At 39.4% G+C, this 20,911-nt stretch overlaps 1 protein-coding gene across 8 annotated transcripts in view; it reads left to right on the forward strand.

The window, feature by feature from the left end:
* PDSS1 (decaprenyl diphosphate synthase subunit 1) overlaps positions 1-20,911 on the forward strand; it is a 77,365-nt gene that overhangs the window by 30,935 nt on the left and 25,519 nt on the right. For 4 of the 8 annotated variants that reach the window (XM_010590666.3, XM_064284931.1, XM_064284933.1 and 1 more), the window contains exons 5-7: positions 15,733-15,874; positions 18,660-18,771; positions 19,038-19,147. In XM_010590666.3, coding sequence (XP_010588968.3) covers positions 15,733-15,874; positions 18,660-18,771; positions 19,038-19,147 — 364 coding nt within the window. Of the gene's footprint in view, positions 1-11,011; positions 11,107-15,647; positions 15,875-18,659; positions 18,772-19,037; positions 19,152-20,911 lie in introns of those variants that run through there. The other 4 variants (XM_064284935.1, XM_064284936.1, XM_064284938.1 and 1 more) reach the window with 3 other exon arrangements.

Genomic DNA, 20,911 nt, shown 5'->3' on the forward strand with positions numbered 1-20,911 from the left:
GAATATCTTCTTTAGTGAAATGTGTGTTCATATCCTTTGCCCACTTCTTGATTGGGTTGTTTGTCTTTTTGTGGTTGAGTTTTGACAGAATCATGTATATTTTAGAGATCAGGCGCTGGTCGGAGATGTCATAGCTGAAAATTCTTTCCCAGTCTGTAGGTGGTCTTTTTACTCTTTTGGTGAAGTCTTTAGATGAGCGTAGGTGTTTGATTTTTAGGAGCTCCCAGTTATCGGGTTTCTCTTCATCATTTTTGGTAATGTTTTGTATTCTGTTTATACCTTGTATTAGGGCTCCTAGGGTTGTCCCAATTTTTTCTTCCATGATCTTTATCGTTTTAGTCTTTCTGTTTAGGTCTTTGATCCACTTGGAGTTAGTTTTTGTGCATGGTGTGAGGTATGGGTCCTGTTTCATTTTTTTGCAAATGGATATCCAGTTATGCCAGCACCATTTGTTAAAAAGGCTCTCTTTTCCCCAGTTAATTGACACTGGTCCTTTGTCAAATATCAGCTGCTCATACGTGGATGGATCTATGTCTGGGTTCTCAATTCTGTTCCGTTGGTCTATGTGTCTGTTGTTGTACCAATACCCGGCTGTTTTGACTACTGTGGCTGTATAATAGGTTCTGAAGTCGGGTAAGGTGAGACCTCCCACTTTCTTCTTCTTTTTCAGTAGTGCTTTGCTTATCCGGGGCTTTTTTCCCTTCCGTATGAAATTGGTGATTTGTTTCTCTATCCCCTTAAAATATGACATTGGAATTTGGATCGGAAGTGCGTTAAATGTATAGATGGCTTTTGGTAGAATAGACATTTTTACTATGTTAAGTCTTCCTATCCATGAGCAGGGTATGTTTTTCCACTTAAGTATGTCCTTTTGAATTTCTTGTAGTAGAGCTTTGTAGTTTTCTTTGTATAGGTCTTTTACATCCTTGGTAAGATTTATTCCTAAGTATCTTATCTTCTTGGGGGCTACTGTGAATGGTATTGATTTGGTTATTTCCTCTTCGGTGTTCTTTTTGTTGATGTAGAGGAATCCAAGTGATTTTTGTATGTTTATTTTATAACCTGAGACTCTGCCAAACTCTTCTATTAGTTTCAGTAGTTTTCTGGAGGATTCCTTAGGGTTTTCTGTGTATATAATCATGTCATCTGCAAATAGTGATAACTTTACTTCTTCCTTGCCAATCCGGATACCTTTTATTTCTTTGTCTAGCCTAATTGCCCTGGCTAAGACTTCCAACACGATGTTGAATAAGAGCGGTGATAAAGGGCATCCTTGTCTGGTTCCCGTTCTCAAGGGAAATGCTTTCAGGTTCTCTCCATTTAGAGTGATGTTGGCTGTTGGCTTTGCATAGATGCCCTTTATTATGTTGAGGAATTTTCCTTCAATTCCTATTTTGGTTAAGAGTTTTTATCATAAATGGGTGTTGGACTTTGTCAAATGCCTTTTCTGCATCAATTGATAAGATCATGTGGTTTTTGTCTTTTGTTTTATTTATGTGATGGATTACATTAATGGTTTTTCTGATATTAAACCAGCCTTGCATACCTGGTATAAATCCCACTTGATCAGGGTGAATTATTTTTTTGATGTGTTGTTGGATTCTATTGGCTAGAATTTTGTTGAGGATTTTTGCATCAATGTTCATGAGGGATATAGGTCTATAATTTTCTTTTTTTGTAATGTCTTTACCTGGTTTTGGTATCAGGGAGATGGTGGCTTCATAGAATGAGTTGGGTAGTATTCCGTCATTTTCTATGCTTTGGAATACCTTTAGTAGTAGTGGTGTTAACTCTTCTCTGAAAGTTTGGTAGAACTCTGCAGTGAAGCCATCCGGGCCAGGGCTTTTTTTTGTTGGGAGTTTTTTGATTACCGTTTCAATCTCTTTTTTTGTTATGGGTCTATTTAGTTGTTCTACTTCTGATTGTGTTAGTTTAGGTAGGTAGTGTTTTTCCAGGAATTCGTCCATTTCTTCTAGGTTTTCAAATTTGTTAGAGTATAATTTTTCATAATAATCTGAAATGATTCTTTTAATTTCATTTGGTTCTGTTGTGATGTGGCCCATCTCGTTTCTTATTCGGGTTATTTGTTTCCTTTCCTGTATTTCTTTAGTCAGTCTAGCCAATGGTTTATCAATTTTGTTAATTTTTTCAAAGAACCAGCTTTTGGCTTTGTTAATTCTTTCAATTGTTTTTCTGTTCTCTAATTCATTTAGTTCAGCTCTAATTTTTATTATTTGTTTTCTTCTGGTGCCTGATGGATTCTTTTGTTGCTCAGTTTCTATTTGTTCAAGCTGTAGGGACAGTTCTCTGATTTTGGCTCTTTCTTCTTTTTGTATGTGTGCATTTATCGATATAAATTGGCCTCTGAGCACTGCTTTTGCTGTGTCCCAGAGGTTTTGATAGGAAGTATTTTCATTCTCATTGCTTTCTATGAATTTCCTTATTCCCTCCTTAATGTCTTCTATAACCCAGTCTTTTTTCAGAAGGGTGTTGTTCATTTTCCAAGTATTTGATTTCTTTTCCCTAGTTTTTCTGTTATTGATCTCTAGTTTTATTGCCTTGTGGTCTGAGAAGATGCTTTGTAATATTTCGATGTTTTGGACTCTGCAAAGGTTTGTTTTATGACCTAATATGTGGTCTATTCTAGAGAATGTTCCATGTGCGCTAGAAAAAAAAGTATATTTTGCAGCAGTTGGGTGGAGACTTCTGTATAAGTCAATGAGGTCAAGTTGGTTGATTGTTGTAATTAGATCTTCCGTGTCTCTATTGAGCTTCTTACTGGATGTCCTGTCCTTCTCCGAAAGTGGTGTGTTGAAGTCTCCTACTATAATTGTGGAGGTATCTATCTCGCTTTTCAATTCTGTTAAAATTTGATTTATGTATCTTGCAGCCCTGTCATTGGGTGCATAAATATTTAATATGGTTATGTCTTCCTGATCAATTGTCCCTTTTATCATTATATAGTGTCCTTCTTTATCCTTTGTGGTGGATTTAAGTCTAAAGTCTATTTTGTCAGAAATTAATATTGCTACTCCTCTTCTTTTTTGCTTATTGTTTGCTTGATATACTTTTTTCCATCCTTGGAGTTTTAGTTTGTTTGTGTCTCTAAGTCTAAGGTGTGTCTCTTGTAGGCAGCATATAGATGGATCATGTTTCTTTATCCAGTCTGTGACTCTCTGTCTCTTTATTGGTGCATTTAGTCCATTTACATTCAGGGTAATTATAGATAAATAAGTTTTTAGTGCTGTCATTTTGATGCCTTTCTATGTGTGTTGTTGACAATTTCATTTTTCCACATACTTTTTTGTGCTGAGGTGTTTTTCTTAGTAAATTGTGAGATCCTCATTTTCATAGTGCTTGACTTTATGTTAGTTGAGTCGTTAACGTTTTTCTTGGTTTTTATCTTGAGTTATACAGTTGTTATACCTTTTTGTGGTTACCTTATTGTTTACCCCTATTTTTCTAAGTAAAAACCTAACTTGTATTGTTCTATATCGCCTTGTATCACTCTCCATATGGCAGTTCAATGCCTCCTGTATTTAGTCCCTCTTTTTGATTATTGTGATCTTTTACCTATTGACTTCCATGATTCCCTGTTATGTGTATTTTTTTTTTTAATTAATCTTAATTTGTTTTTGTAATTTCCCTATTTGAGTTGATATCAGGACGTTCTGTTTTGTGACCTTGTGTTGTGCTGATATCTGATATTATTGGTTTTCTGACCAAACAATGTCCTTTAGTATTTCTTGTAGCTTTGGTTTGGTTTTTGCAAATTCTCTAAACTTGTATTTGTCTGTAAATATCTTAATTTCGCCTTCATATTTCAGAGAGAGTTTTGCTGGATATATGATCCTTGGCTGGCAGTTTTTCTCCTTCAGTGTTCTGTATATGTCGTCCCATTCCCTTCTTGCCTGCATGGTTTCTGCTGAGTAGTCAGAACATATTCTTACTGATTCTCCCTTGAAGGAAACCTTTCTTTTCTGCCTGGCTGCTTTTAAAATTTTCTGTTTATCTTTGGTTTTGGTGAGTTTGATGATAATATGTCTTGGTGTTTTTCTTTTTGGATCAGTCATAAATGGGGTGCGATGAGCATCTTGGATAGATATCCTTTTGTCTTTCATGATGTCAGGGAAGTTTTCTGTCAGGAGTTCTTCAACTATTTTCTCTGTGTTTTCTGTCCCCCCTCCCTGTTCTGGGACTCCAATCACCCACAGGTTATCCTTCTTGATAGAGTCCCACATAATTCTTAGGGTTTCTTCATTTTTTTTTAATTCTTTTATCTGATTTTTTTTCAGCTATGTTGGTGTCGATTCCCTGGTCCTCCAGATGTCCCAGTCTGCATTCTAATTGCTCGAGTCTGCTCCTCTGACTTCCTAGTGCGTTGTCTAATTCTGTTATTTTATTGTTAATCTTTTGGATTTCTACATGTTGTCTCTCTATGGATTCTTGCAACTTATTAATTTTTCCAGTATGTTCTTGAATAATCTTTTTGAGTTCTTCAACAGTTTTATCGGTGTGTTCCTTGGCTTTTTCTGCAGTTATCCTAATTTCATTTGTGATATCATTAAGCATTCTGTAAATTAGTTTTTTATATTCTGTATCTGATAATTCCAAGATTGTATCTTCATTTGGGAAAGATTTTGATTCTTTTGTTTGGGGGGTTGGAGAAGCTGTCATGGTCTGCTTCTTTAAGTGGTTTGATATGGATTGTTGTCTCCGAGCCATCACTGGGAAACTAGTTTTTCCAGAAAATCCGCTAAAAAAAAATGCAGTCAGATCCCTATCAGAGTTCTCCCTCTGGCTCAGGCTATTCAGATGTTAATGAAGCCGCCTGGGGAGGGTGGGGGAGGGAACAGAGAGATAGGAGAGTAGCACCTCAGAATATAGCCAGAGTTGCTTGTCTTGCTTGGAATGACTATTATATCTGAGATTCCCGCGGGCGCGTCGCCTATGTGTGCTGGCTGTGTGGAGATTGCCCCCGGGGGGTCTGGCCCGCTGGAGTCACGGTTAGATCCTCTGCTTCCAGCCCCACGCCCAGCGTCGAGGCTCCCCTACTGGGATGGTGCACTCTTGACTCCAAAATCAGTCGCTGCCTCCCGGGGACTTCTCGTCCCTCCAGCCACGTGGCCCTGCCGCCCCCGAGAACCAGTTGGGCCTCCTCCCGGGGTTAGTTCAGATGGGTGGAGCAGGTCCCCGTGCTTGTGCCGTGACCGAGTGTCCCGGCTGGGACGCTGTTCTCCGCGCTCCAATACCAGCCGCTGCCTCCCAGGGACTTCTCCTACCGGCTGCGTCCCACCCCGCCCGCGCGACCCGGCTGGTCCCCTTCCCGGGGTTAGTTCAGGGGGGTGGAGCAACTCTCCGTGTTTATGCCGTACCTGCGTCCAGTCCAAATCCCTGCGGGACGGTTCCCCGGCTCGGACGCTGCTCTTTCTGCTCCAAGACCAGTCACTGCCTCCCAGGGACTTCTCCTACTGGCTGCGTCCCACGCCGCCCGTGAACCGGCTGGTCCCCCTCCCGGGGTTAGTTCAGGGGGGTGGAGCCGCTCTCTGTGCTTGTGCCGTACCTGACTGGTACGCTGGCTCCAGGCTCTGGAAACAATCGCTGCTTCCCCGTATTAGTTCGTTCTCCGTCTCTAAATCTGTGTTTGTTGTTCAGGGTTCGTAGATTGTTATGTATGTGATCGATTCACTTGTTTTTCCGTGTCTTTGTTGTAAGAGGGATCCGAGGTAGCGTCTGCCTAGTCCGCCATCTTGGCTCCGCCCCCTCAATATACTTTTGCAGCCACTTTTGGATCATCTTCAGCAAAATTTTGGTTGCATGTGATATTCATGTTCTTTGATAATTTTTGCATTCTGTTGGATCACTTTTCTTGGAAATAGGCAATTATGGATCCCTTCCAGTCAGCTGGCCAGGTAGCTGTCTTCCAAATTTCTAGGCATAGGTGAGTGAGTACTTCCAGTGCTGCATCCTTTTGTTGAAACATCTCAAATGATATTCTGTCAATTCCTGGGGCCTTTTTTCTCCACAGTGCCTTCATTGCAGCTTGGACCTCTTCCTTAAGTATGAACGGTTCCTGATCATATGCTACCTCTTGAAATGGTTGAACGTTAAGCAGTTCTTTTTGGTATAAGGACTGTGTATTCCTTCAGTCTTCTTTTGGTGCTTCCTCATCATCGTTTAGTATTTTCCCCATAGAATTCTTCACTATTGCAACTCAAGGCTTAAATTTTTTCTTCAGTTCTTTCAGCTTGAGAAATGCTGAGCACCTTCTTCCCTTTTGGTTTTCTATCTCCAGCTCTTTACACATATCATTATAATACTGTCTTCTCCATCCGCCCTTTGAGATCTTCTGTTCAGTTCTTTAACTTCATCGTTTCTTCCCTTTGCTTTAGGTGGTCAGAGTTCAAGAGCAAGTTTCAGAGTCTTTTCTGACATCCATTTTGGTTTTCTCTTTCTTTCTTTTTTAATGACCTCTTGTTTTCTTCATGTATGATGTCCTTGATGTCATTCCACAGCTTTTCTGGTCTTCGGTCATTAGTGTTCAGCGCATCCAATCTATTCTTGATATGGTTTCTAAATTCAGGTGGGATATATACAAGGTCGTACTTTGGCTCCCATGGTCTAGCTCTAGTTTCGTTCAGCTTCAGCTTGAACTTGCATATGAGCAGTTGATGGTCTGTTCAACAGTCAGTCCCTAGCCTTGTTTTAACTGATGATGTTGAGCTTTTCCATCATTTCTTTCCACAGATGTAGTCAATCTGATTCCTGTGTATTCCATCTGGCTGGGTCCATGTGTATAGTTGCCATTTATGTTGGTGGAAAAAGGTATTTGCAATGAGAAAATCGTTGATCTTGCAAAATTCTATTATGCACTGTCCGACATTATTTCTATCACCAAGGCCATATTTTCCAACTACCGATCCTTCTTTGTTTCCAACTTTCACATTCCCATCACCAGTAATTATCACTGCTTCCTGACTGCATGTTTGATCAATTTCAGACTACAGAAGCTGGTTAAAATCTTCAATTTCTTCATCTTTGGCCTTAGTGTTTGTACGTAAATTTGAATAATAGTCGTATTAACCAGTCTTCCTTGTAAGTGTGTAGATATTATCACTGAGAGCTTTGTACTTCAGGGTAGATCTTGACATGTTTGATTAGGTAATGTAAATTGTCTCAGTTGTCCCATCAAATATAATGTGATAAAACCTTATATTCAAAGGAGTTGTTTTTTATGGTTCTCATAAAGAAAAACGGAATTGTCAAAGTATACCCTTAGGAAGGCTATTCACTGTCACTACAACACCACCTTACTTGAATGTCTCCCAGCGTCAAGCTATATATGTTCCAAATCACTGAGCCAACTATTGCTGCTGTTGCTTATGGAACAGGCAAGAAGGCTGGTGCCAAAAGGAATGTTCTTGTTTAACCTACGAGATGGCACTTTCAGTGTGTCCATACTCGCTATTAAAATGGATCTTTTTTTTTTTTTTTCCAAGAACAGTCTGTAATAAGACATACCCATTAAGAAAAAAAAGATTTTGATGAGCACATGGTCATTCATTTCATTGGTCAGTTCAAGCTCAAGTGTAAGGAGAACACAGTGAGAGAAAGAGGGTTGTCCACTACCTCTGTAGCGTTTGTGAATGTGCAATGTGCATTCTCTTCCAGCACCCATGCCAGTGTGAGGTTGATTCCATCTATGGATAAGCCAACACTTCCATTAGCTGTGCCCAATTCGAAAAACTGCTGAATTATTCTGTCGCACCCTGTATCCTGTGCAGGAAGCCCTGCATAATGCTAACCTAGATAAGTTGCAGATCCAAGATATTGTCATGGTGGGTTGCTTCCCACATATCCCAAGATTTAGAAAGTTCTGTTCTACTTGTTTAATGGCAAGAAGGTAAACAATAGCATGAAACCTGCATCATTTATGATGGAGGTTTGCAGGCATCTATTTTATCTGGAGATAAATTTGAAAATATTTAGAAGTTGCTGCTCTTGGGTGTCAGTCCTTTCCTGTTGTTATTGAATCTGCAGATGAATTCACGACTGTTGTTATCAAGTTTAGAATTGCCTTTCCCACCAAATAGACTTCATTCTGAGCACACCAAGGTGAACAAACAATGACCAAGGATAATGACCTGCTAAGCAAGTTTGAGCTCCCAGGCATCCCTCCTGCATTCCATGGCATTCCTTAGATTGAAGGCACCTTGATATTGATGCCAGCGGCATCCCCAAGTGTCTGTAAACAAAACAGGCAAAGGGAATAAGATGGCAGTGACCAGAAACAAAAGCCAGGAAGCAAAAGTAGGAGGTCGAAGATGAGGATCTGACAGCAAGAGATGTTCAGGAACTCCTTCAGATCCCACCCATTAAACCTGAATGCCACTGTGGAAGGCAAGACACTTCTCAAGGTAGCATCAATAATGAGAACACACAGAAAATTTTAGGCAAATCAGCTAATTTTATTGAAAAGAAACATTTGAGCATCAACACAGGAGGCTGACAAAGATTAGAAACCCTGTGGTAGGCTAAAAAATGGCCCCCCAAAAAATCCATGTCCTAATCCTTACCCAACCCAACCCATTGCCACTGAGTTGACTCTGACTCATAGTGACCCTATAGGACAGAGTAGGACTGCCTCATAGGGTTTCCAAAGAACTGCTGGTGAATTTGAACTGCCAACCTTTTCGTTAGCAGCCATAGCACTTAACCACTGTACCACCAGGCCTCCTAATCCCTGGAACCGGTGAATGTCACCATATCTGGCAAAAAAAGGTCTTTGCAGGTATGATTAAAATTAAGAATCTTGAGATGGGGATATTGTCCTGGATTATCTGAGTGCAATTACATGTATTCTTATAAGAGAGAGGCAGAGGGAGACTTGACACACACAGACGAGAAGCAATGTGAAGACAGAGCAGAGAGATTTGAAAACATTGGCCTTGGGGATTGGAGTGACGCAGCCACAAGCCAAGGAATGCCAGCAGCCATCAAAAACTAGACGAGACAAGGAACAGATTCTCCATTTGAGCCTCCAGAGGGAGCATGGCCCTAACTACTCCTTGATTTCATCTTAGTAATACTGATTCCAGACTTCTGGCCTCCAGTACTGTGAGAGAAGAAATTTTTGTTGTTTTTAGCCACGAAGTTTGTGGAGATTTGTTACAGCGGCCACAGGAGACTAATGTAGAGCCCATCATTACATTGTATTACATCAGAATGCCAGGAATATGCTCCTGGGGACTTCTCCCTCCCTCTGGAGGTGCTTCTTCTGGATCCACCAATGAAGAGGCTGACAGAGCAGACCAGAGTGGAAAGCAGGGCACATTGTACAGTCTCACTAGTTGAAGGACCCAGATTTGTGGCATGTCGATTCAATGGCAGTTTTAAAAAAAAATCTTGAGATTCTATATGGATATATTGGCAGGGATACTGACAACTCGGTTATGTGTACTTTTATCAGTACAGGTAACAGTTGGAAATGTAGTTCACATGCTGAAAAGTAAAGTGTGTGTGTGTATAGAGAGAGAGACTTCATCTGCATTTTTAACAGTGAATTTCTTCAGTGTAGAGCTCTGATAAAGTATCTGTTCATATCCTTTGAAACTCATAATGATGCAGAGATAAAGAAAAAAGGGTTGCTCTTGATTGTGCTGCTGAGAGCAGGTTAGTCCTTCAGCTGTGAAGAGACGCAGTTCAAGGGTCTTCTGCTAACTACCCCCCACCTTTCAGCTCACCTTTGTCATAGGACACTGGACTCTTGTTCCACTTGGCCATGGCTTATAGGCAGTGCAGATGCTAGAACCCACCATTAAAGACTGTGTTTCAGTGTGTAGTTTAAAGAGTACCCTAGTTGATTCTGAAATGGTGGACAAGGGATGTATTTTCAGAAACACTGATAGCGCTTGTCACAGTTCTAACAAGCAAAGTGAATTACTTATTTTCAAAATTGTCAGAAGAGACAAACAGAAGCATGTTTTAAAATAGAAATAGGGCCTTCTATGTCCCACTTGAGAACAACTCTCTACAACCTTTTCAGTATAGATTTGGGAATAGAAGTTTCTCTTTGTCTCTGTTGTTGAAGTAAGACCACATTTACTATTTTCATTTATTTGCTTCCCTCATTTGGCCCAAACCAAGGCAATCCAAGGACACAGTTTGAATTTCTTTTTAGAGACTACTTTCCCACACAGGGAGCTTACTTGTAACTTGATTAAGACTTCACCTTACGTGTTAGTATGTAACTGAGTGTAAGCCGAGTGAAGGGTGTGTGGGTGTTCATTATATTATTCCATTTACTTGTGTATGTTTGGAATTCTTCATTGTAAAAACGTTTTTAAAAATCTAATGAGAGGAAAGAGCTAAGCAAACAGGTGTAGTGAGGGCTAGCTGAACGGTAGCAAACTTCTCTGGGTGTGAAGTATTGGCAACACAGCCTGCTTTCAAGAGTAAGAGCTTCTTCTCTCCTGGTGTCCTGCCTGTCTGGCTTTTCTTAACACCTCTCCCAGAAGTTGGGAAACTGTAGCAGCTATTTCATAGTATGAAGTAGAAATGGTGCCCAGCGTTTTGAAAGTATGACTCAGTTTGGCACTTTGGAGATTTCATCTTAAAGATAGTGAGACTTTTCTGCCACCTCTAAATGTTGGTTATTTGGCCCACCACTATCCTGTGTTGTGAATACCTAGCAGTGGGAGTATTTTCCAGATATAACTGATACACATTAAAGCCTAATTGTATAGGAAAGGGGCGTCAGAAAAAATTATAAGGCATCTAAAATACAATTTGTTTTCTCATTGGGGCTATGTCACAGCGCCAAATGACATTCTAAACAAGAGTCATGATTTCATCAGTCGATAATGTAGCCATGCAAAATAGCATCACTGTATACTTACATATGAAATTTCAAAACATTTGAAGAAGTCTTTGTCTTTGTTTTAATATCTTCAAGTTAAAAACACTCTAGTGTCTCAGTGAGTGCTGCCATTTTACTGTAACTTCCCAGCAGGAAACCGTGTCTGCTGACATAGTTTGTGATAACGGAAGTGGTGCCCACCTAGCGAAAGCATGAAAAAGGGTAGCGGCCTTAACAGTTGTTTTAAGGTAAGCTCTGCTACTAACTAGTAGGAAGTGTATATTTTATTAGACTGAAATTCAGTTGACAAAGTATTCTTAAAAATACTGTTTATATTTAAAGAAAACAAACAAACAAAAAAAACTGTACAAGTCCCCATCTTTTCCTGTGCATTCATCTCAGAGAAGATGTTGTTAGTACCATCAAGTTGGTTCCAACTCATAGCATCTCAGCATACAACAGAATGAAACACTGCCCAGTCCTGTGCCATCCTCACAATCGTTGTTGTGTCTGAGTGCATTGTTGTAGCCACTGTGTCAGTCTGTCTCATCCAGCGTCTTCCTCTTTTTCACTGACCCTCTACCAAATATGTTGTCCTTCTCCAGGGACTTAGCCCTCCTGATAACTTGTCCACAGTACAGGAGACAAGGTGTCGCCATCCTCGCTTCTAAAGAGCATTCTGGCTGTACATCTTCGAAGACAGTTTTGTTTGTTCTTCTGGCAGTCCATGGTATAGTCAGTATTGCTGGCCATGTTGTTTGCCAGCACCATAATTCAAAGGTGTCAATTCATCTTTGTTCTTCCTAATTCATTGTCCAGTTTTTGCATGCATACGAGGCAGTTAAAAATACCATGGCTTGGGTCAGGTGCCCTTTAACCCTCAAAGTGACATCTTTGCTTTTTAACACTTGAAGGTCTTTTGCAGCAGATTTGGCCCCTGCAACACGTTGTTTGATTTCCTGACTGCTGCTCCTGTGGGCCATTGATTATGAATCCAAGTAAAATGAAATCCTTGACAATTACAGTATTTTCTCTCTTTATCAGGATGGTGCTTATTGGTCCAGTTGTGATGATTTTTGCTTTCTTTATGTTGAGGTATAATCCAAACTGAAGGCTGTAGTCTTTGATCTTCATCTGTTGAAGTGCTTCAAGTCATCTTCACTTTCAACAAGCAGAGTTGTGTTACGTGCATATCCTAGGTTGTTAATGAGTCTTCCTCCAGTCCTGATGCTGCACTCTTCATATAGTTCAGCTTCTTGGATTATTTGCTCAGCATACAGATTGAATAAGCATGGTGAAAGGATACAACCCTGATGCACATCTTTTCCTAATTTTAAACCACGGAGTATCCCCTTGCTCTGTTTGAATGACTGCCTTATGGTCTATGTACAGGTTCCTCATGAGCACAAATCCCAGTGTCTGGAATTCCCATTCGTCGCAATGTTACCCATAATTTGCTATGATCCACACACTCAAATACCTTTGCATAGTCAATAAAACACAGGTAAACATCCTTCTGGTATTCTCTGCTTTCGGCCAGGATCCATCTGACATCAGCAGTGATATCCCTTGTTCCTTTCCTCTTCTAAATCCAGTTTGAATCTCTAGCAGTTCCCTGTCAATATACTGCTACAGCCATTTTTCAGTTATCTTCAGCAAAATTTTACTTGCATGTGGTATTAGTGATACTGTTCAATAATTTTCTAATTCTTTTGGATCACCTTTTCTTTGGAATGGGCACAAATATGGATCTGTTCCAGTCAGTTGGCTAGGTAGCTGTCTTCCAGATTTCTTGGAATAGACAAATGAGCACCTCCAGTGCTGCATCCATTTGTTGAAACATGTCAGTTGGTATTCTGTCAATTCCTGGAGCTTTGTTTTTTGCCAGTGCCTCCAGTGCAGCTTGAAATTCTACCTTCAGTGCCATCAGTTCCTGATCAGACTTCCTTCTGAAATAGTTAATCATCGACCAAATCATTTTAGCACAGTGACTCTGTGTATTCCTTCCATCTTCTTTTGATGCTTAATGCATCATTCAATATTTTGCCTATAGAATACTTCGATATTGTAGAGGCTTGAATTTTTCCTTCACTTCTTTCCGTTTGAGAAATGCCCAGCGTGTTCCTTCCTTTTGGTTTTTTTATTCCAGGTCTTTGCACATTTCATTATAATACTTTGCTGTGTCTTCTCCAGCCACCCTTTGAAATCTTCTGTTCAGCTTTTTTACTTCATTTCTTCCACTTCACTTTGGCATTAGTGGTTTGTGCGTAAATTTGAATAATAGTTGTATTAACTGGTCTTCCTTATAAGTGTCTGGATATTATCCTATTACTAACAGTGTTGTACTTCAAGATAGATCTTGTTCTTTTTGACAATGAATGCAATGCCATTTCTCTTCAATTTGTCATTCCTGGAATAGTAGGCCATATGATTATCCAATTCAGAATGGCCAATACCAGTCCATTTCAGCTCACTAGTGCCTAGGATATAGATCTTTACATGTTCCCTTTCATTTTGACAACTTTGGATTTTCCTAGATTCATACTTCGTTTGTTCCACATTCCAGTTATTAATGGACGTTTGCAGCTGTTTTTTCTCATTTTGAATCATGCCATATCAGCAAATGAAGGTCCTGAAAGCCTTACTCCATCCACTTCATTGAGGATGACTCTACTTTGAATAGGCAGCTCTTCCCCAGTCGTACTTTGAGTGCCTTCCAACCTGAGGGGCTCATCTTCCAGCACTGTATCAGACAGTGTTCCACTGCTGTTCATAAGGTTTTCACTGGCCTTTTTTTTTTTTTTTTTTGGTTTCAGAAGTAGATCTCCAGATCCTTCTTCTTAGTCTGGTTTAGTGTAGAGGCTCCACTGAAACCTGTCCACCATGGATGACCATGGAATACCAGTGGCATAGCTTCCAGCATCACAGCCATATGCAAGCCACCACAGTATGACAAACTAACAGACAAGTATCGAAGTAGGTCCCCTAAATTTATCTGAAAAATGCCTAAGATCCCAGCTTCCTAATATAGGGTCTGTGAGGGATTCAGAGAAAGCCATCTGAACCTCCATTTTCTCAATTATTAAAGTAGCCTTACAGGATCTTACTTCTTCCCCTTTGGATGAACGTATTGATATCTGGAAGTATTAAGAATGGGTATAATTTTGAAATATTAATAAATAATGAGCAGCACTTTACAATTGATTTCCTGGCGGAAAGCCGTTGGAAGATTCTGAGGTTTAGATGAAATGAGCCAGCAAGGCATCATGTTTTAAAATTATATTTAAAGCAAGATCAGAAGATACTCTCAAGCTGATTTTGTATTTGTAAAATTTCAGCAACTTTTATGTAGTTATACTTCATCTTTCACCATATTCTGCTGTGCCTGAAGAACCAGAATGAGCACTGTCTTTTGCAGATGTTTAAATTAGATTTTCAGGGAAGTCATATATCTTCCCTCTAAGATATAATTTGATGGTATTTTAAAAGTAAGATACAGAATAAGTGAAGCATTTGGTTAATGTGTGTTTAAGTCAGGCATCTGTTTTGGGTCCAGAATAGTTCGTTACTGCTCAAATTTGACTTCCCTGAAATTTAGTTTTTAAACTCCCCATAGATGCTAATGGTGACAGTACTGCCGATAATTTTTTAAAATGTCGTATAGGAGACAGTCCTTTTAATGATAAAATTCACATGCATTATGTTCTTGAGAGTGTTTGTCTTATAGTTTGTATTAAACCTGGGAAATAAAAGCTTAAAATTTCTAATGCAAAGGTTAAGTGTGAATTTGGGAAAATTATTTATAAAATTCTGTCTTGGTTATTGAGGTCTTCATACTAAACATTTAATTGAAGGCTGTATTAAATGCTTTGAACATAGTGATGCTTAGATTTGCCCGTGCGTGCGCATTTGTGTTAAGTAGCTATAGCATATTAATATTTTTTAGTCTTTTTTTATTGTGGTAAAAACAAAATTTGACATTTTGACCATTTTTAAATGTGTGATTCAGTGGCATTAGTTACATTCATAATGTTGGGCGGCCTTCACCACTATTTCCAAAGCCTTTTCATTACCCCAGACAGAAACTCTGTACCCGTCTAGTAATAATGTCACATACTCCCTCCTGCGAACCTCTCATAACCTCTAATCTATTTTCTATCTCTGTGAATGTGCATATTCTAAATATTTCAGAGAGGCGCTGGTGGCACATTGGTTAAGTGCTCAGCTGCTAACCCAAAGGTCGGAGGTTCAAACACACCAGCCATTTCACAGGAGAAAGATGTGGCATTCTGCTTCCATAAAGATTACAGCCTTGGAAGCCCTATAGGGGAGTTCTGCTCTGTCTTGTAGGGTCACTAGGAGTTGGAATCGACTCAATGGCAACGGGCTTTTTTTTTTTTTGTATGTTTGTTTAAATATTTCATATAAGTGAAATCATTCGATATTTGTCCACACTTGGTTCTTAAAATAATGTTCCTTATGCTATCCTCCCCTTCGCCTCTGAAATTTCGTGGTAACGTAACTGTGAACTTAATCAGCCAACCAAGAGGACCACAATAGGATATAAAGATGAATATTCAGGGAACTCAGTGGTCAGACTTCTAAGCTATTTTTACCTTTTTTATTGTCAGTTATGCAAATTCTGCTTCCTACTATGGTATCCATAAAACATAATCTTGGCAGGGTAACTCATACATTTTTAAGATGTTGTCCAAATGAAAGAAGTGGCTGTATAGGGAAGCCAACATTTGTGCAGTTTCTCTTAGAGAAATAAAATTCTTTGTCCTAGATCCGATGTCCAGTGTTCACAAGATGATTGCTGAGGAGGTTATAGGCGGCGTCTCTGTTAAAAAGCCTTGCTTTCTGTTAATTAGAGATGTGCGAGCAAGCCAGCGCTCCGTAGCCTTAATTGCAGAAATGATCCACACTGCTAGTCTGGTTCATGATGATGTTATTGATGATGCAAGCTCTCGAAGAGGAAAGCACACAGTTAATAAGATCTGGGGGGAGAAGAAGGTATGGCTTTGTTTTATTTTCTAATCTTTCTTACAAAAGCATGTGTTCTTTGGATTGCATTTATTTTTCGAATTTGTCTCATTTAAAGTAAAATATGCTTGCTCAAATGTGGTCTTCCAATTTTAAAAAAAGTATACTTTTCAGTATATATAGATATTTGATAGGTCACAGAAAGTACTACAGAAAAATAAACTTAGTATTTCTGGTTATTCACGGTTTCAGAGGATTCCTTTTGGTTATAAGGAAGAGGATTTTTCATAGGTATCCAAAAAGCATATTTCATGGGGAATCATACATTTTACTTTTGGGCTCACATTAACCCAGATTCAGGTTAATTCTTTAAATATTCATTGACTGACTACTATTTGCAAGAGTGTCAAGGCAAGGAAATAAATTTAAAAAAATTTTTAAATCTGAAAGAGATACAGCTCTATCATGAAAATTTTACCTTTTTAAGTAGTGGTCCTATAGTTGGTTTTGATGCATATGTATATATTTTTAAGCATCTTTTCACATTATTTTATTAGTATTTCTTGAAGAGGGGTATTTGAAATCAAGACTTTAGTTTGAGGATGTTTAAATCATGGTTTCCAGAATGGGAGTCAAGTTGAAGAAATAGAGTTGAAGGTGTGAGGCTGTTTTGGAGCTGGCCTCCCACTCCACATGCCCTCCGTTAGCGGTCCTGCCCCGTTGAAGGACTCAGTGAACAAGGTGGCCCTCTGCCCGCCTTCCCCTTCCTCACATAGAGTACCTGACTCACTTCTGGTTTTTAATTCCCCCCACCAATCTCTCAATGTATGTTATCTTCACTTGCTGATTTTGCTTTAATGCAAATGACTTTGTTGTGTAATTGGGTCCTACAATTTCATTTGTAAGCCTTTTATTTCAAAATTTAGATGAAAAGCCTTTATGTCTTAGCATATCACCTGCTTCTTTCTGCTGTCAGACTGCCTGCCAGTCTCCTCCCCATGCCTGCCAAAATTAACTGTTTAAAAAAAAAAATCCATTGTAGTCGATTCCGACTCATAGCAACCCTATAGGACAGAGTAGAACTGCCCCATAGAGTTTCCAAGGCTGTAACCCTGTATGCTAGTGGTTAAGTGCTATGGCTGCTAACCAAAGGGTTGGCAGTTCAAATCCACCAGGCACTTCTTGGAAACTCTATGGGGCAGCTCTACTCTGTCCTGTAGGGTCGCTATGAGTCAGAATCGACTCGACGGCAATGGGTTTGGCCTTTTTTTTTTTTTTAAGTCTTTTCGGAAGCAGACTACCACATCTTTCTCCCATGGAGCGGCTGGTGGTTTCCAATCGCCAGCCTTTTGGTTAGCAGCTGAGTGCTTAACCACTGTATCTACTGTTACATAAAATCTATTCACAAAATCCCTTCTCACATCCTTTGTTACCACTGGCCTGAGTTTCCCAGCCCTTCCTTTTTTTAATGCTTCATCCCTAACCATCCACAGTCTTGTGGCTCAGTGTCATACTCCTGGTAGCTTTTGGCCTTTAGGATATCCAGGGCCAGGAGAGCAAAGTGGCAAAAGCCTAATGATCCCAAGCCCTGAACTGGTAATGATGTAAGGAGTGGATGGATGGATATATGTGTTTATACACATAGGTGTGAAATGATTTTACAAATGCATGCTTATATGGAGATATACATAGGGATATATAATGAGATTATAAAATGAAGATTTAATGGTAAACATAAAAAAAAATTTTTTTATACTGAATGAACACTAATTTTAGGTACTAGAGAACTGTCACAATAAAAACTTAAAATGTGATTATGTTGAAAAGTTTATGAATTAAAAGTTCTATGAACTCTAGCATTCATGACTATTATAGTATGACACTTATGCCTATTTTTATGCAAATTAATATATATATAGTATGTTTGAATACAGCATGTAATTCTATTATCTGTAATTTATAATTAGTTGCTAATATGTTGTAGACATCTGTTCACAATCCGGAGTAGATTAGAAAAATATCTACTGCTCAGCGAAGTTGACAAAAAGGATTTTGTCTAGGAGTGAGGGACAGTGTAATATAGTACAAAGAACACTGAACTTGGAGCCAAGATTGCTTGGTTTAGTTTTCATTGAAAAAAACATGCCATGTGCTAGGGCGTGCCAAGTGCTACCTGAAATCGCTCCCAGCCTGTGCACTCAGGTGTCGAGTAAACAGAAAAACAAACAAGGAAATCACTGACTGGGACAGAAAGTACAGTACACACAGCAGTGTGCAGGGTGTTGTGCTGCACAGAACAGAGGCACCTGGTCGGACTGGGGGATGAGATGAGGATTCCTAGAGACACCATCTGAGCTAATTATGCAAATGACTCTGCTAAATGAAGAAGGGGAAGGACTTTCTGGGCAGAAGAGACCCAGCAACAGCCCAGCAACAGGGTTTGGGGGAAGAGGGAATTGTTCAGCATTACTAAAATGAAGGCAGCTGCCTGCATTTTGATAGAGGCTGGGGGTTGGAGGTAGATGATAAGCTGTTTTGCCCCTCTGGGCATTTGTTTCTTCACCTTCGAACTGGGGAGACAGACTAATCTCTGAGATCCCATCCAGCTCCGAAGATGTCCCTAATTTGTAACTGATTATTACATAATCCTGCTGAGGAAGAGGGAGAGGAAGAAAAACTTAAATCTGAAATGGCCTCTCCTTCCCATTCTTTATTTATCTTCTGATAAGCCAACTTCATTGTTGGCTCCATTACTCTGATACTTTGTGAACTTTTTTTCCCCCCTTCTTTTTTTTTTTTTTTTTTTCTTTTCTAGGCTGTTCTTGCTGGAGATTTAATTCTTTCTGCAGCATCTATAGCTTTGGCACGAATTGGAAATACAACAGTTATATCTATTTTAACCCAAGTTATTGAAGATTTGGTGCGTGGTAAGTTGATTCTGACTTTTCTTTTATATTTCATCTTGGTGTTTAGTCAGAAACCCTGGTGGCATAATGGTTAAGTGCTACAGCTCCTAACCAAAGGGTCAGCAGTTTGAGTCCGCCAGGCGCTCCTTGGGGCAGTTCTACTCTGTCCTACAGGGTTGGTATGAGTCGGAACTGACTCGACAGCACTGGGTTTGGTTTGGTTTGGTTTGGCTTGGTGTTTAGTCAAGGCAATAAAACCTTTTTTATGACCCCTTCTTTATTTATAGGTGAATTTCTTCAGCTAGGGTCAAAAGAAAATGAGAATGAAAGATTTGCCCACTACCTTGAAAAGACCTTCAAGAAGACTGCAAGTCTGATAGCCAACAGTTGTAAAGCAGTATGTACGTTCTGTCTTTTCAAGTTAACAAACGCCTCATAGCTCTTTCTTGGGAGCTAATTTTCCTAGGAAAAAAATTTCACTGGAGAACCTTAAAATAGTATCCAAAATCCCAAGAGGTCAGTGAGGAAACAATTAACATCCCCAAACAACAGACAACTTCTGCTATGATTTTCCTTTTTTCCTATCTTCTTTTGGTACGCAGACATTAACTTTTAAACTTTTCCTCTAAGAATTGAATCAAAATAAGCTTGATAATATATTCCCCAATCTAACTTCTAAACTGTGTAACATTTTGAACAATTCATTATAAGTAACTTGAATGCTGTCAAATACACGCTATTTTCTGAGTTTTTATCTTTTAAAACGTGATTACGTTTTGTGCCCTTAGATATGACAGGTTTCTCAGTCAAAATCTGCAGTGAGACCTGTGCACCTCCACACACCTAAAATCGTGGCCCCAAACGAGAACAGAGTGAAGGAGTAATCTCTGGCAAATCCTTGGCGTGTCGGCTGGGCAGGAATCAGTCATCAAGCACGTGTAGTAGGCTGGGGAAACTGGACTGAAGAGAGACACACAAGGGTCCAAAGAAAAGAGTGTGGCAGAGGCCGGGGCTGTAGGTTACTGCATACTGTGTTCTAGGAATTGAGAGGATTCTTAATACCAAAACCCAGTGCCTCATCTGAATTGATTCTGCTTTCTTCCTAGTAAAACACAGGCTGAGAAACAGAGTTAAAAAGATCTTATTTCATGCAATGTAAGAAACCATCATTTGCAAGATGTACCGTTTTATGTACAAATTTAAAAAAGGTAGGAAAACTTTTTAAAAAATTGGAATGACATCAAGGGAATTTCAGCAGTTATAAAGGAGAAGTGACAGTCATTGCCATACTAGGAAATGAGGAAGTCCTTAGTTGAAACAGAACACCATAAATAAGTTGTTTTTGTTTCACAGTAAATAAAATCTTTTTGTGTTTCTAATTTACCCAGGAAGGAGCCCTGCTGGTGCAGTGGTTAAAGCACTCAGCTGCTAACCAAAAGATCGACAGTTCAAATCCACCAGCTGCTCCATGGAAGAAAGATGTGGCAGTCTGCTTCCGTAAAGATTACAGCCTTGGAACCTCTATGGGACAGTTCTACTCTGTCCTGTAGGGTCGCTATGAGTCAGAATTGACTCAATGGCAACGGATTAGTTTTTTTTTTTTTGGTTTAAATTATCCAGGAGAAAATATCTATTAGATTGTACTTCAGTTGTATATACTCTGAGTGGTAGATTCTCCCAAGACTTTTATATGAAATATAAACAAGCCATTTTTCTTCAGGGTTTAAACCGCGTGCAAACCATGATTTTGTTTTCCCTTGCTCTCTCCCTGGCCCCTCCTTTACTCTCCACATACTTGTCTTTTAAAAAATCTGTACTATTATCTTTAATCTGTAGGTTAAATGTGTGGTATTCAGTGTTAGCCCTTGGATGAGAGACAATTCTGTCTGTAGAATTGTTCATCTGACTGTCTCTCGGTAACAAACATAACAGAGGCAAAACTTAGGTTTGCTTTTCAGTTTCTTGTAATGCAACAAAAAAGGAAGACCTATAAGGTAAATTGTTGTCATGACACACTCTTTAGAGAATTACAGTTAAACAGAGCCTTTTCTCACACCTCTCAGACGAAATAGCCCCTTCCCTGTAGTGTGTCTGTTTTGAAAAGTATCAAAAAATATATAATTGGGGGCCAGAAAGACTCAGTTGAAACCCTAAGGAATGT

This window comes from Loxodonta africana, chromosome 4 (genome assembly GCF_030014295.1).
Source record: "Loxodonta africana isolate mLoxAfr1 chromosome 4, mLoxAfr1.hap2, whole genome shotgun sequence".
Taxonomy (NCBI): domain Eukaryota; kingdom Metazoa; phylum Chordata; class Mammalia; order Proboscidea; family Elephantidae; genus Loxodonta; species Loxodonta africana.